Below are 14800 nucleotides of genomic sequence, written 5' to 3'. Positions count from 1 at the left end.
CTCTTCTAACAATGCTGTGCTTTTCTAACCGTGTTGTTCTGTGTTCTGACAGTGCTCTTCTGTGTTCTACTGTGTTTTGACTGTGCTCTTCTAACTGTGTTTCGACAGTGCTCTTTTAACTGTGCTCTTCTGTGTTTCACTAACTGTGCGCTTCTAACTGTGTTGTTCTGTGTGCTGACTGTGCTGTATGTTACAAGAACATAGAAGAGCACAGTTAGTAGAGCACAAACAACTCATAGCTGAAATATTCTCCATTTTGCACAGCGCTGGATGTGGACTGACCCTGTAGACCTTGTATGCAACTTTGCTCTAGTAACGGACTGGTATTTTAAATATACACTACATCCCAATGGTAGCTGGATTAGTCTAGTGCAGTCTTTTAGTCCTTATGGATTTCTGCAACTTACACATATTCTACTGCCACATGCCTGCCTACTGCCCATAATTATTACACACCAACGCTAGTGTGATTGAGCATGAACAGTGAGATACAAGTACACTAAAGTGAAATGTGAGCAGAACTTGTGGAAATAACCTAAAAAATAAATCTATGACTTGTAGCCTTTTGCGTAAGCAAATGAATGATTTGGGTACACAGCACACAGTGAGAGAACAGAGAAGAATGAGGTTTTTGTAGCAGAATGGGGGAATGAGTGAGCCTACCTTGACTCTGAGAGTTTGCATGGTGTGATTTCAAAAGCTGTGTAAAAAAAGGCAAATCATACGTAAACCGATGGGTTCATGAAAACATGTACAATGTGTGAGTAATGGAAGACAAACAGAAAACAAAAGAAACGGAACAATGCAAGGCACTAAAGTCTAGTCCATAGCATCCCATATAATTTATATATATCGTTGATGATGCACAAAAACCTTGTAACACTCATTTTTAAGTTTTTGATGATGTGAATCTTTATATTGTGTCACAGTTTCATGAGAATAGACCAACAGAAATTACTCTAAAATTAAAGCTTTTTCCTTCTACTGTAAAGTTGCACCGTAGAACCGTACAGGTTTTTTGCATCACACACACATACACATACACTTATCTCATTGTAGTCAACTCCTAAATGAACTTGGTAGTCGTGGTGAGAACATACCTGCTCGTTAAATTTCTCCAGTTTTTCCAACTGCTCACGCTGGGATTTCTGTAGCTGCTCCAGCTCTTTTGAGTGCTTCATAGCCAACTGTGGTGTCAATAACATTTAATATTTTAATGAGTAACAGATTTTTTTTTTTAATTATTGAATTATCTCAATGTTTCTACTTTGCAAAGATGCAGTTTTGCACTAGCTTGCATGCAGAATGTGTTGTTTTTTAAATTGTTAGATTGTTGGACAAGACAAGACAGACCCTTTTTCGCTCCTCAAGGAACTTTTTCGTGTTACTGCTGTTCAACTCCCGCACCCGCCTATAAAATAAAAAACAAGCAGATGATATACAGCTTGTTGTGCAAATACATGAAGCACTCAATGACACATTATCCCGCAGCACAGTCTGGAAAGCGTCCATGTACCTCTCTCTTTCAGCCTTGTTTTTGATGCTCTTGTCCTGGCTGATGGCCTTGCTGTTCTCCATGGACATCTTGGCCTGGTTAGCCTTCATTTCTTTGCTCTGTCTGTGAAAATGAGTTAAAAATAAAAGGCTTAACATTCAATCCCAAATGTGGTTAAGTAGATCTTTCTGTGTTTACAAAAAATAACATACGCTAATGTCACGACTCAATTTACAACTCTCAAGTCACTTCACATAATTTGTAGTGCTTGCTCGTGTTTAGTTACAAATGATGCTAATATAATCAAGGGTCATTATATCCTTTCAAATGCTCTGAAGCAGCCACAGATACATGGCACTGCTGGCAGTCTTACTAGGAACATGGCTAAGCTTACAGTAAAGCAGGAGCATAGTTAACAATGACACAGGGGTTTAAAGCAGATTTCAGTAAGAGCTTTACTGTGTTTCTCGGTGGGCATCCACCCACGATTAAAAGGATTCCTGCAGCGGTAATGTTCGACAACGATAATTGTGTAAGAGGTGGTAAGAAGATTATGAAAGTACTGATGATAATTTCAAGGAGAATTGTATGTAAGTCAGCAGAATCTAATGTTCTAAGAACGCTGTAAAAACCAGCCACAATGGAAAGCCCACAAACAGACATTCACCGTTCATGGATGAGTTTGAGCTGCATGGTTTGTTGCTCCTGGACGCTGGACAACAATTTCTTGAGATGCTCACACTGCTGCGTCACATGAGCATCCTTCATCTCCTGCTCTTCCGTGCTGTGAGAGTTAATCATCTCGGACCACTCCTTTGTGTGCTGGGCTACGATATCCTTTACCTGCAGGAAGACATACTTGTTGATGCACCTTATATACGTTTAGCTCTATTGAGGAAATACAAGCTTCCTTAATTTATTGGGAACCTATAGGCTATGCATTAGTTCATAAAAATGTACAAATTGGAATTGTCCATTTGTCTCCTTTGACAAGAGTAATAATTCAAGGTGGTCATTTTTAAGTGCACAAATCTTGCAGTACTGGCGATTTCTTTGTATTTGATATTTGTTGTCTAGTTCAATATATGGACAAATCTTTAACCACCTCAGCCTTTGGTCAACTGTTTCTGAAATATATATTCTATTCTGGTCTCTGGTCAGCAGAGGTGAATATGTGGTATGTGGTGAATGTGTAGTATACCTTTGCTTTGTGGTCTGATGTGAGGTTCTCTACTTTTATTGCAGTCTCCTTCTTTAACTCAGAACAGTTGTTTTCTCTGCAGTGAAAAAAAAAACACAAAAATGAATTTCTAAATGCATGCATGTATGTTTTCTTTCATTAGCAGTTGAGTATTCTTGATTTAGCTAGTTTAATTACCCCCTCTTTTTGATTGCTTTCTCCAGCAGCTTCTCCAGTGTAAATTTTTCTTTGTCATGCTGAGCCACCATCTTGTCCACTTGGGTGCAATGGGACTTCTGCATGGCATTGTGGTCCTGACATGAATGAACAAACATTATATGAACTATTAGCAACTAATTCAGATGAGAAATCCTGCTTAAGACTGTCTTCACTGTTTGTTTTCTTGGTCAACAAACAAGCTCTTGCAAAAACAGCACCTGTTTCCTGTTTATCAGAAGGATACTAGGATACTGTTCTAATACCATAAAGAAGGTGAACTTCTCTGAGGGAACCAGCCATCTTTGCAATTCTAATGAGCGTCTGTCGTTGGGCCCAGGATCAAAGATGGGCAAAATGGCCTTTGATAACATCAGCAGAGACAATGTACTTACTTAGAATCAGGCGTCGTGAAGAGAGAGATAAAAAAGAAGAAAATTCGAGTACACTTCACCATAGACTGCATCTTAAAGAATACCAACCTTTGCATGTCTTTTCTTCAGTGCATTCAGCTCTTTCTGCTGCTTCTTGATCAGTTTAACATATGACTATGGAAAGAAAATGGGGGTTATGGAGTCATTATTTAAGTTATTCCTGACTCAATACTGGTTTCATGGGGTCATGGTTTATTAATAATATTATTATTAGAATGGTGTAATGATGCAATCAGCACAATCGGACAGGTTTACCTTCATCTGTTTCAAGTCCTCAATGGTCACCTGGTTGACCAGCGCAGAATCTATGAGAATGGACAACAGTAAGATGAAGAAATCTGAGATGGTGTATCTCTTAAAAAAATCATTTTATAGGGGAAGGAAAAACATTTTTCAAGCTGATATTGAGCAAAAGTTCTTTTTACAATAATAAAAAAACGTTTTACAATTTTAAAGCTGAGCTCTACAGTGTCTCAATGTAATGATTTAGAAACAAGCTATGTTGCAAGTCACAATATGATGGTACACTATATGGACAAGTATTGGGACACCTGATCATTAATTGTTTCTTCTGAAATCAAACAGTTTATGTTGGAGTGACTGTCTCTACTGTCCAAAGAAGGCTTTCTATTATATTTTAGAGCATTGCTGTGTGGATTGCATTCAGCAATAAAAGCGTTACTGAGGTCAGGATGTTGAATGATCACCACCCCACCTAATCCCAAGCTCCGCAACTCATCCCAAATATATTGGATGCAGCACCCTCATTCCAGTGAGCACAGTTCCACTGCTCCACTGGTCAGTGCCAGGAAGCTTTATACCCATCTAGCCCAAGCCTGGTCTTAAGCATGGTGTCAATAGGTTTCTCTGCTCCAGAAAGTCATGTTCAATTGGTAATATGTCTCTACAGGGACTACACAAAGGTGTGTGTCTGCATGTGTACCGTGCATCTTTGTCAGTAATGGGTGTAACTGTAAAGTAGCTGAATGCAGTCATTAGAAGGGGTGTCCACAAACATTTGGACATATAGTGTGTGTGTGCTCATTTGCCTCACCTTTCTTGGTTTCGCTGCTATTGTTCTGAGTGGCAGTAGAGGTCTGGCCCATGTCTGAGCTGGTCTGCGGAGTCACATTGGTCTTTACCTGATTCACCTTGCCCTTCTTATCGTTCTTGGAGCTTTCGTTTGGTACATCTGCAATATCACTCTACAGCAAGAGAACACACTTGCTGAGCACAGTAAGAGGCCTCAATGCATGGAGAGCAGGTACATTAACAACTCAGTCAGGGAAATGTTTTTGTAAAAATCCGCTTACCGTTTCAATACCAAGTGCTCTCATTTGGTCTGCTCTCTTCTCAGCTATGGACAGGAACTTCTTTGGGTCCGAGAGAGCATCCACAATGGCTAGAAAGCACAGTCAGGGAGAACACTAAGAATGAGCATGGGCACCAGTAGAGGACAAAAAGCAACAAAAACCCAGCAAATATTAATTCACAGGAGAAATGTAATTAACTGTTATGGCAATTTGCTGAAAATAAGAAAACAAACAACAACAATAACATCAACAAAAAGCGTTTTAAATACAAAATGCAATAGATGAAAAAACTGCATAAATTCAATGGTTCATGTTTATTGTTGTGTCCACTTGTCTCCTCAGCAAGCGCCTTCATGAATAAACTGCGGCCTTTATTAGGGTGTGCAAGCTGGACGGTGATCAGCACTGCGGACTGAGCAGCCGTACAAAGGGGCCAGCTGAAAGCTAGACAATGACCATGGCTGTGCACACTTCACTCACCCACTCTCAACTGCCCCTTCACAACACACAGCGGCAAAAGAGGGCTCACTCACCATTCAACGCATGCTAATCAAACCCACATATTCATGCAGGTTATTATAACCCCTGAAAGGTGAGATTATGGACTTCCAGTAACTAATGCCAGCTCTGCTCTCTTAACCAACAGAACAAAGGGAAACCTGTGTACCGGCTACACACAATAGTTTATGACCTCCTAGTGCTTCTATAGGTTTATTGCAAAATCTCTTCTGTGTTATGTGGTTTCATAGTCAGAATTGTGCAACACAAAACATACAGTAATACCCTTTGCAGCACCAAGAAATTAACTAATACATTTTTTAATTAATTTAATTACTTTACAATGAAGTGAAAAAAGACAAAATAGCTCAGAATGATTTGTTTCTATGTGTCATGATTAGGCGCAGGTCTCCTGAGTGCTACTCTCAGCTCCCTTCAAGTCCCTCTCCCTAAAGCATATATACACAATGTTCGTAATGCTTAGTTTTTTTATCATATTGTTTAGTCACAGGAAACCTGATTGTGGAATGTTCATGAAATTAAGTTGCTTATTTTATGTTGTTCATTAAATGTATTAATCTGTCAGCATTACCTCATATCTCTTAAATGAGAAATTTTTATGTTTTGTTTGGCTGCAGAACATTTTATAATTGCCAATTCTGCATTGGCATTCTTGACTGATTGTAATGAACTACAAGTTTTTACCTTAACTTTGTATAGCTAGAATTTAAATGATTCTTTAAATGATTTTTACCTGATTTTGATCATATTAACTTACTATATGATATTGTTTATAATGTAATTTTACTCAATTTATTTTCATGACTGCACATTGTTATTGCATTGTAGTTAATTAGGATGTTGGTGGAAGATAAAGTGAATTAGAAATCACACCTAAATCCAAAAATGTATGAATTAAATCATATTTGAATTTATTTTCTGAGATGTTTTTTATAAATGTTTTATAAAACTTGAATAGTACTGTAATTAGACTTTCTGGTGCCTTTTTGAAATTATGTGTGTATGGTATTTTTGCTATGTATAATATATGCGGCATGGATAGCTGTAATCCTGGACAATAATGCTTGTTCTTTGTGCATTCTCATCCATTCTGAAAGTGCGGCAGATTGGCCATACCTTCCAAACCTTCACCCACTCTGCCTGTTTGTCCTGTTATAAGAACACGTCTCAGAGTAGCCGCTTTAAGAACAAAAGGGCACCGGAGGGTCAGAGGGAGTCTGCAGAGGCCACCGGCATACCTACACACATACACATCATCTGGACAAATCTGGGCCATGGCTATAGGGCAGAGATGTGCTCTGAATACAGTAGGGGACTGCTCTGAATACAGTGGGGGACTGGGGACATGGGACGTTGCAGTGACAGAGGTGATCTCTAGGCATTAAGAGTAGAATTTGTCTCCGTGCCTTGAGTTAGACTAGCAGGCAACATAAAGAGTTACACAGTAGAGACAACTGAGGTGCTCTGAACATCTGCAACACACTATACCATTGTGAACAGCTGTAAGCTAAGACTTTTACCCACTCTAACCCGAATGTGGTTTAATGTGGAGTATCTTAGTGTGTGTCTACAATGTGTGTGTTGGGGCTGGAGAGATGTGGGTGGATGCAGCCACTTCTAGATTTTATTCAGCTCTCCAACAGCTCCTATAACACAAACCCACACCTACTGCATGAGGTTAGGTCCAAAAAGCATGTCCGTGAAAGCAGGGGTGCAGGCGTGAGGTAGTGTAGGAGTGATTTAGGTGTAAGTGAGCAGCATGAAATGTGTCTGTGTGCATTTGTGCAAACTCACTCACCTCCGAAGCCGTCAGGAACGTAGGTCTTGAGGACGATGTTGCAGAAGACGGTAGGGAGAGAGAGGGGCTTGTTACCCTCGTTCCTTAGAGAGATGTGTCTATATCCAGCCTGCAGGCCGTCCAGCGGCAGAATCCTCTGACCAATCAGCTTATTATTGTCATCATACACAGCAATCCTCAACACGGCCAGATCCGGCAGGATGACCTGTGCTCAGAGAGAGGTGGAAGAAGAATTATAACCTACACAGCACTGGAAAGTAGGCAAGCAAATATGAATAGAAACTTCAAGACTCCTTGGGTTAAAAACTGAAGAAAAAAAAACAAATGCTTGATTTATTTATTGGTTCTTTTCTGTAAAGATTTTTTGTGATTTTTCTCAATTTTGATCTTTTTAGGCTTTTTAGGTTTTTGTTTAAAAGCCTCACATTACAACATGTTTAATTGTAGCCTAATTAATTATGGATAAAGATAAGAACACAAATTGTAAATTTAGTGTACATCAGACATATACTAACACTTTTATTTTCAATATTTAGTATTGATGTCATGTATAGAAAATACTACAAAATAAGCATAAAATAAATTGCTCACCAACATATTTGGGTTGAACATCCAGTAGCACTGTGTAACTATGGACCAGGCTTTAATATGGCCTTAATATGGCTTAATAATATTGCCTTAAAATTAAATATTGCAGGCTTGCAAAATTGCAAGCCCTTGCAAATATTGTGAGGGTTTTAAAACACTTCTAATTCTCAAAATTCCCAAAGTGTATTTCAACCACTGTTTCAACTCCAAATCTGAAAAAAGCATTATATTTTGCTGTAGGTCTATTTAATCTAATAATAATAAAAAAAACTTTACTGCTAGACCTGCAGCAGTGCTTGTCTTGCAACATCAAAACTGCAGCATCCACACTTTGTCCCTTTCAGTCGAGAGCTGTAGCCACATAAACATCAAGTCAAATTCCTTCAAGAGCTTCCATCAGTGGAGTGAAAGGTTATGACACCTGTCAGCCAGTTTAAACAGCACTAAAGATGCCCCAGAGAAGCTTAGCACTACACTGCTTAAGTCAAGTGGCACCCTCAGAAAATGCAGGCACCCTATCTAACAGTCCAGTCTCAGATATCACTGCATATAAAAGTTCTGGTTCTGTCTGATGAGGTTTGGATGTCTGTAGGTATTATTTAGTAGCTACAAGCAATAACCTTTCTTATGAATTTGCAGTATCTGCCATTTTCTTCCAAATGATCTTTCTTTATCCAGTCTCCAAACATAGCAGCTTAACTAAGACATGTTTAAAACCATAAAAAAACATAAAACCATTGAGAAATCACACAGATTACATTGCACAGCTTAAAATAGCAGCAGTAGCGGTACTCTGTCCATTTGTAAACATAATGGTGTCTCATATAGTGGAGTCTATTTACGATCACTCAACAATTCAAAACACTGTAGTGTCTGACTCATCTCACCCCAGTCTTAGCTAAATAATAAGTACACAAGAAAAGTGCAGCTTAGCAATCTTTCAGCAATCTATCAGTACAAAAGGAGACCTCATGCTTTTCTCATTCATCTCCAAAACCTCTTACAGTGAAACTCTGATGTCAATTTCCTTTTCCTCTGCCAGGAAAATTACCTCGGAAATCGATAACCCTTCACTACAATTGGATCTGCTTTATTTCTCCTGCTTTATTTCTATTTTCCTTTGGGAGATCTTGTTGAGAACTATTGCTTTAATGTACACAGTAGCAGTTACAGCACCACAGATCATGCAGTCCAATCGAAGCATGCACTGCTGAATAAACAGTCGCTTTCATAAACTGTAACCTGCAGGCCAAGGACACATGCAGTGAACCCAGCACTGCAGATACACCCTACAACTGAACAGAAGATAAGAGCAAGATGGAGGGAGCAGGGGGAGGAGATGAAGAGGGGCAGAAAGACAGAAGAAGACTGGTTTAATCTGGAAATTGCAAAGGGTGTCAAGAGGTGCTTTACCAAAGCAACAAGCGGTTACTATGTGCACAGTGAGGTGAATCTGATGCGTAAGTGTTAGTCAGAGGAGGAAAGAGGAACTAACTGAATTCCATGCTTGTGTCTGCACTAACCTTGGTAACTGGTGCTGAAGCAGCCCTATCGCAACTAGAGCACCCTTGGCCTTGATTAGGTGTAAGAGCGCTGTTTGTGAGAGATGCTGAGTGACTAAAATATTGCATAGAGCAACACGTTCTCCACCAATGCTGTCCCTCCAGCTCCTCTTGCGCGTTTGGTTTGAGGATGCTCATGTGCTACTCCTGCTGGACAATCACCTACTCCTTTTCTGGTGCCAAGTTTACTTACATTACTTAGCAGCAACTTCCTATCCTCCTGACTAAGCATTAAAGTGTTCAGAACACTGATTATCCATGTTGGATATCATGACATGTCATGTTTTTGTAACCTAGCAAATTGTCCACACTGCACCATTCTAATGTGTTTGTGGAAGAGTCACACATTCACAGTGCTACAGAACATCTAGACAAGTAAGATGAGTTCTATCAACTGTGGACTGATGAAGTTACTGGCCACAGTCAGCAAAAGTAAGTTTGGAGAAAAAAAAAAATCACAATAACACCTTGTCAACTGGAAAGCATGGGGGTGGATCTATCAGCAAATCAAGGATGCCAATGTCAGCTAAAAAAAGTTTTTTTCTATAACAGAATGATCCAAAACATGTCTCAAAGACCACCATAGACAACCTGAACATACACAAACTGAAGCTATTGGACCTATATTGGGCCCCTATAGCCCCTGTCCTAAACATCATAGATATATTAATTTTGAATAAATCTGTATAGACAAGCTGTGCAGACAAACCAAGAACATCTGAAATTAAGACTCCACTGTCCTATCAGATGCACTAGCATGAAACATTCAGGTTTTAGGATGGTGATTAGAAGACATATTACACATTTTCATTAACAAGCTTTTTTAAATGAGCTGGTGCTCAGCAATAATCACTATAAGTCTATATAATCACTATAAGTCACTATAAATCCAAGACAGAACTTGGTGCTAGATCATTTTAGCCAATCTTATCTTGGGATCAATAAGCAAATCTCTTCTATGAACTATAGAATAAGGTCACACATATTTGATTTGTTAATCAGAATCTGTGTGTTGTTCTTTTTTGTCAAAATGAAACCGCTCTCCTGTCTGGTTTGATGCTGGTGTAAGATCCAGGACTCCACCACCATGGAGCTGCTTGCATGTGTCATTCACTTTCAGAACAAGCCAGAAAATCTGACCAGTCACCCTCCTGATAAGACTCATCCCTGCATAGATGCTCACTAAAAACATTACTACTAACATGACTTTTTAGTTTTCAGCGTTTAGACCTGAGCACTTCTGTGTAGAATTCGACTCACTCGATACACGGGTATCCAGTAATTAGTCAGCATTTAATACTTTAATAGTAATCATTTAAAAGTAATCCAATAATTTGTAATCATTTCATGCTTTTGCTGTTATCTGTTACTATCCAGTGTCGGCCAGAAGAGGATGGGATACTTTTAAGGTTTCTTCTTCTAGCTCAGATCCCTGTTGAGCTGCATTGAGACAAAATCTGCTGTTTAAGGCTACATACTCTATATCATGGCAATACCATGTGTGAGACCATGTGTGTAAAGGATAGGGTTTGTTACTGCAGCACTGGGGGTTTACCAACACTGATGGCTGTTTGAATGTGTGTGTGTGTGTGTAAATGAGAACGCACAGCTTCATGGAAATGATACTAGAGTTATATTTCCAGGTTAAGCCAGACGTGTAGCACTGCTATATATCGTCTCTTCCACATACCAACACAAAAGTGGTATTAAACATTTAGAATTGAGAGAATGCTTAAAAAACCCTGAGTGAGAAATGATTCATACAGACTTCATACACTTCTGTTTTCTGTGGTTTTCTCTTGTTTTGTTCTCTTCTTAAAGTTAACCAGAACATAAGCGTGTTTATAGTGTCCTGAATGTCTGCAGAGATCCTTCAGGGCTTTTATCTGAAACACACGCAGTTTGTGTTTAACATCTTTGTGTGTCTTATGGATGGCAGTGCAGACTGCGTGAGTGTGTGTGTGTAATGGGGGAACAATGGCAGTGATAATGGCTGTGCTACTGTGTATGCGTGTGTGTAAGCGATGCGGTTACAGCAGCTTTGTCAGCTGTGTGTGTGTGTGTGTAAACTGGGAGTGTGGGGGATAACAGCAGCACTGATGGTAATGTGTGTCTATAGGTGTGTGCGATTGAGTGTGTGTGTGTGTGTGTGTATGGATGGAGGTTAACAGCAGTTAATGTGAGTGTGTGTGTGTGCGCAGAGCGGGCAGCACTGCGGCAGCTGTGATTTATGGCCTGTGCTGGAGTCTCAGTGTCATGGCTGAGAGACTCTACCATTCTGCTGGCCTCAGCATAACAGCCGTGCTCTTTCTCTTTCTCCCCACTGCCCCCCCCCCTCTCTCTCTCTCTCTCGCTCTCTCTCTGACCGCTGGCCAATAAAAAAGCTTAAAATACAGCTATTGAGCCACACACTATTAAAGTGATAATAGTCATTGGATTCAGATTCTGTAATAATAATATTATAATACATGAAAAATAATTAAATAAAACCTTAGCAAGATAAGTCATTTCTAGTCAACATATATAATATTTCATATTATGGGAAGATTTATAGTCTTTAATTGTTGTACAAACATTATTATTAATTGCAATTATTTTAAGTCATTTTACTTTTTATTCCATTTTCAGATATCTGCATTATTTCCTGAAATAAGCAACATTATCTGCCGACAGAATAAGACATCAGATAAAATTATTTAACATAACAAAGATATCTAGAAATAAGATTAATACTAATAATTAAAATATTCTTACAATTTAGTTGAAATAATTATATTACATATTAGATATGTCACTTAAATGAAACGATTTTAATAAAGTGAATATTAGTAATTGAATACATAAACTGTAGCATGTATAAAGTAGCCCCCCCCAACCCCTCTCTATTTCCTCTCCATTTCTGTTCTTCAGTCTGCTCTCCATTGTCCTCTCTAGCAGTGCTCTGGCTCTGCTCCTCTTATGATAAATGGCAGCGTCACATTTATCTGCTTCATCTTGCTCATCGGCACAAACTCCATGAACTTCACTTTTATTTCTCATCATCTTTCTTTATTGCTCCTTTAAAATGTCTCACCACCTCCCTGTCACACACACACACACGCCATTCTTCTCTCGACAAGGCTCTCTCTCCTTGTCATTTGCTTTCATTCTCTTACTGCGGCTGTTCTCTCCTTTCTCTCATTTGGATTTCCTTTCCTCATCCTACTAGGATGTGCTGTGTGTGTGTGAGTTTTCACAAATCAGAAAGCTTAAAAAAAAAGGGACGATCACAACAAACCTGCTGTGTTAAAGGAACATCACTGTTGACAATGTTCTCATTTTGCAAACATATGAGAGGTCAAGCAAGTGGATTTACTGTTAATACAACACAGCACAGGTCTGATAACAAAACCTGTGTCTGTGTCTGTAATGACATTCTCCGTGACAGTTCACAGTATACTGATCATACATGCAATTCACAGCTTAACATCTTCAGGGGTGTCTTAAGATGCATCTGTGCTGCCCAATATGAAGTGTAAACAGAAATGCACAGCGTGTAGTGAGAACTGTAGAAGTGTTTGGAATGTGAGGAACGCATGATGGGACAGCAGCTGATGAAGCAGGAGCAGTTTAAATGAGACTATAAGTTTAAAATAAGAATTATCCACTGTGATTAAAAGAATAGAAAGTCAATAAAAGCATATAAAGAACATATACACACACAACACACAAAACAAAGTAAAACAAAGTAAAACAAAACTGCCCACCTTTCTAAAGACAAATGGCTCCTCATTGTAAGCAGGGTTCAGTCCGTTGTTCATCACCATACGGGTGCGGAACTCTTTGCGGATGGTGTCGGTGGGAAGGCCGTACATGTCCACCTCCACATATGTGCCAATCTTCTTATCTGATAAAAACTGACCTGAGAAAACCTGAGATTGGCAGACATACACAAGTCAGTCATCTCTTTATCTCAGGCCTGATTCAGGAACAGCTAATAGAGCTAAGAATACTATATCATCAAAAACCTTGTATCTCCAAAATGGCATCTTTACAGGTAATCAAACAACCCTTCTTAACCATAATTGGAACTAAATGTAAAATGATTTTGTTCCAAGTCATTTTGGAGCATTTCTATTGGTCCATTCACAATGACCTTTTGACATGATATAAAGACCAACCGACAGTTTAGTTATTTAGTCAAAAACTTAAAAAAAGGTAAAAGGGGAGATGGTTTACAATGATTTTTAAATAACACCAAAAGCCTTCAAATCTGTCGCTTTATCTATGGTTCTTACAATAAATTCTATAACATATATATATATTATAAATAATCTTCATTAGGTAAACTTGTTAGTAGTCATAGACCTCACTTTTTTTTAGAAACTTAATTTAAGCATGTAAGCATTTACAACTAAATATTATTAAAAAAAGCAAACAATCAATCATGTACATTTACTGGTCCTGCAGGTAAACCAGTTAAATTAACAATATAGCTACTTGGCTAAAATGTTGTGCTTAAGGGCGAGGCTGTCGCTGAGGATGTGGATCTTTAATTGCTAAAATTATAACTTATCGAACGTGAGACAGTATTCCTTAGTGTGTCTGCAGTGTAGTGCATCTATAGGTCAAACGCTCCAACCTGAACACTGCAGGTGGCAGCAATGACCCCGTCCACTGGCGTCTCAGAGAACGGGTCAAACATCCTGTCGGAGCGTCGCATGAAGTCTGGCTTCAGCAGGTACCTGCAGGCGATGCACAGAGAGGGAATTAGTTTTTCTCCAATTGCTCTTTCATATGCACATCAGCTCCAACAGCAAAGACTGCTATCTAGCGATCTCATTGGTACAGTATGTTTTAGTCTGAAAGTCAGTTCTAGGTAGAAATACGGATCAAAATGACTTTTATTACTTCTGTATTTGAAAGTACTAAATTAGCAAAAATGCAACCATGAACTCTAAGGGCCTGTGACTGACAGGGACCATGAAAAATATTAATTGAGTATTTTGGTAGAATTATGGGGATGTGGGGCCTAGTGTAATATCTTCTCTTAAGGCCCAAAATCCCTGGCTGCGTCCCTGCATGGACCTTAGTTATCCCTCTTTTTTTGGCACCATAATAATAAACATTATTTATTTTACTGTTCATTATGAGGTTGATCAAATAAAATAGGCAGAATCTCTAGGTTTTAAGGGGAATGTGGTAGATATTGCAATGGGCTCTTTATAGAGGCCACACTCTGACACTCTTCCAGGTAGTATTGTGAGGTAGTATTCAAGTGGTATTCATATGTTACCTTAAACCAGTGTAAAGTTGAACTGTACTGTTTACTATTCTGAATAGTAATTAAAAGCAAACCACTATGCAAAATCTTATTATATCTTATTAATGCTCTCCCACTTATGATTATATCAGTATTATTACATTAACTGATCTCTGTCTCATTATTATAGCTCAGAAACAACCCTACTCATATATATATATATAAATATACTCAATGATGATGTAAAATGACACTCTGACAATTTTATAACCTTTAAATTCAAAATCCAACCCAAAACAAAACATACAAAAATATCTTTTTACAGTCAGTGCCTCCCTTAAATCCATTTAAAAACACAATATTCAAGCACATTAACAAGATTCTTGGTTTTAAGAACCTGAAATAATTATTGAAATAATGATATAATTAACAAATATATAATATATTTTTATT

At 38.6% G+C, this 14800-nt stretch overlaps 1 protein-coding gene across 3 annotated transcripts in view; it reads right to left on the bottom strand.

The window, feature by feature from the left end:
• The window catches only part of LOC140559725 (1-phosphatidylinositol 4,5-bisphosphate phosphodiesterase beta-4-like), an 80264-nt gene that overhangs the window by 3553 nt on the left and 61911 nt on the right, over positions 1–14800 (bottom strand). For 2 of the 3 annotated variants that reach the window (XM_072683326.1, XM_072683342.1), the window contains 14 exons: positions 13727–13829; positions 12852–13016; positions 6956–7160; positions 4639–4727; positions 4380–4530; positions 3581–3630; positions 3374–3439; positions 2874–2989; positions 2697–2772; positions 2163–2338; positions 1517–1618; positions 1354–1411; positions 1101–1187; positions 664–700 (listed from right to left, as the gene is read on the bottom strand). In XM_072683326.1, the coding sequence (XP_072539427.1) occupies positions 664–700; positions 1101–1187; positions 1354–1411; positions 1517–1618; positions 2163–2338; positions 2697–2772; positions 2874–2989; positions 3374–3439; positions 3581–3630; positions 4380–4530; positions 4639–4727; positions 6956–7160; positions 12852–13016; positions 13727–13829 (1481 nt within the window). The remainder of the gene's footprint in view (positions 1–663; positions 701–1100; positions 1188–1353; positions 1412–1516; positions 1619–2162; positions 2339–2696; positions 2773–2873; positions 2990–3373; positions 3440–3580; positions 3631–4379; positions 4531–4638; positions 4728–6955; positions 7161–12851; positions 13017–13726; positions 13830–14800) is intronic. The other variant, XM_072683334.1, reaches the window with a different exon arrangement.

This window comes from Salminus brasiliensis, chromosome 1 (genome assembly GCF_030463535.1).
Source record: "Salminus brasiliensis chromosome 1, fSalBra1.hap2, whole genome shotgun sequence".
NCBI classification, from domain to species: domain Eukaryota; kingdom Metazoa; phylum Chordata; class Actinopteri; order Characiformes; family Bryconidae; genus Salminus; species Salminus brasiliensis.
The sequence above is the reverse complement of the archived record's forward strand: the minus strand, read 5'-3'. Positions and strand labels throughout refer to the sequence as shown.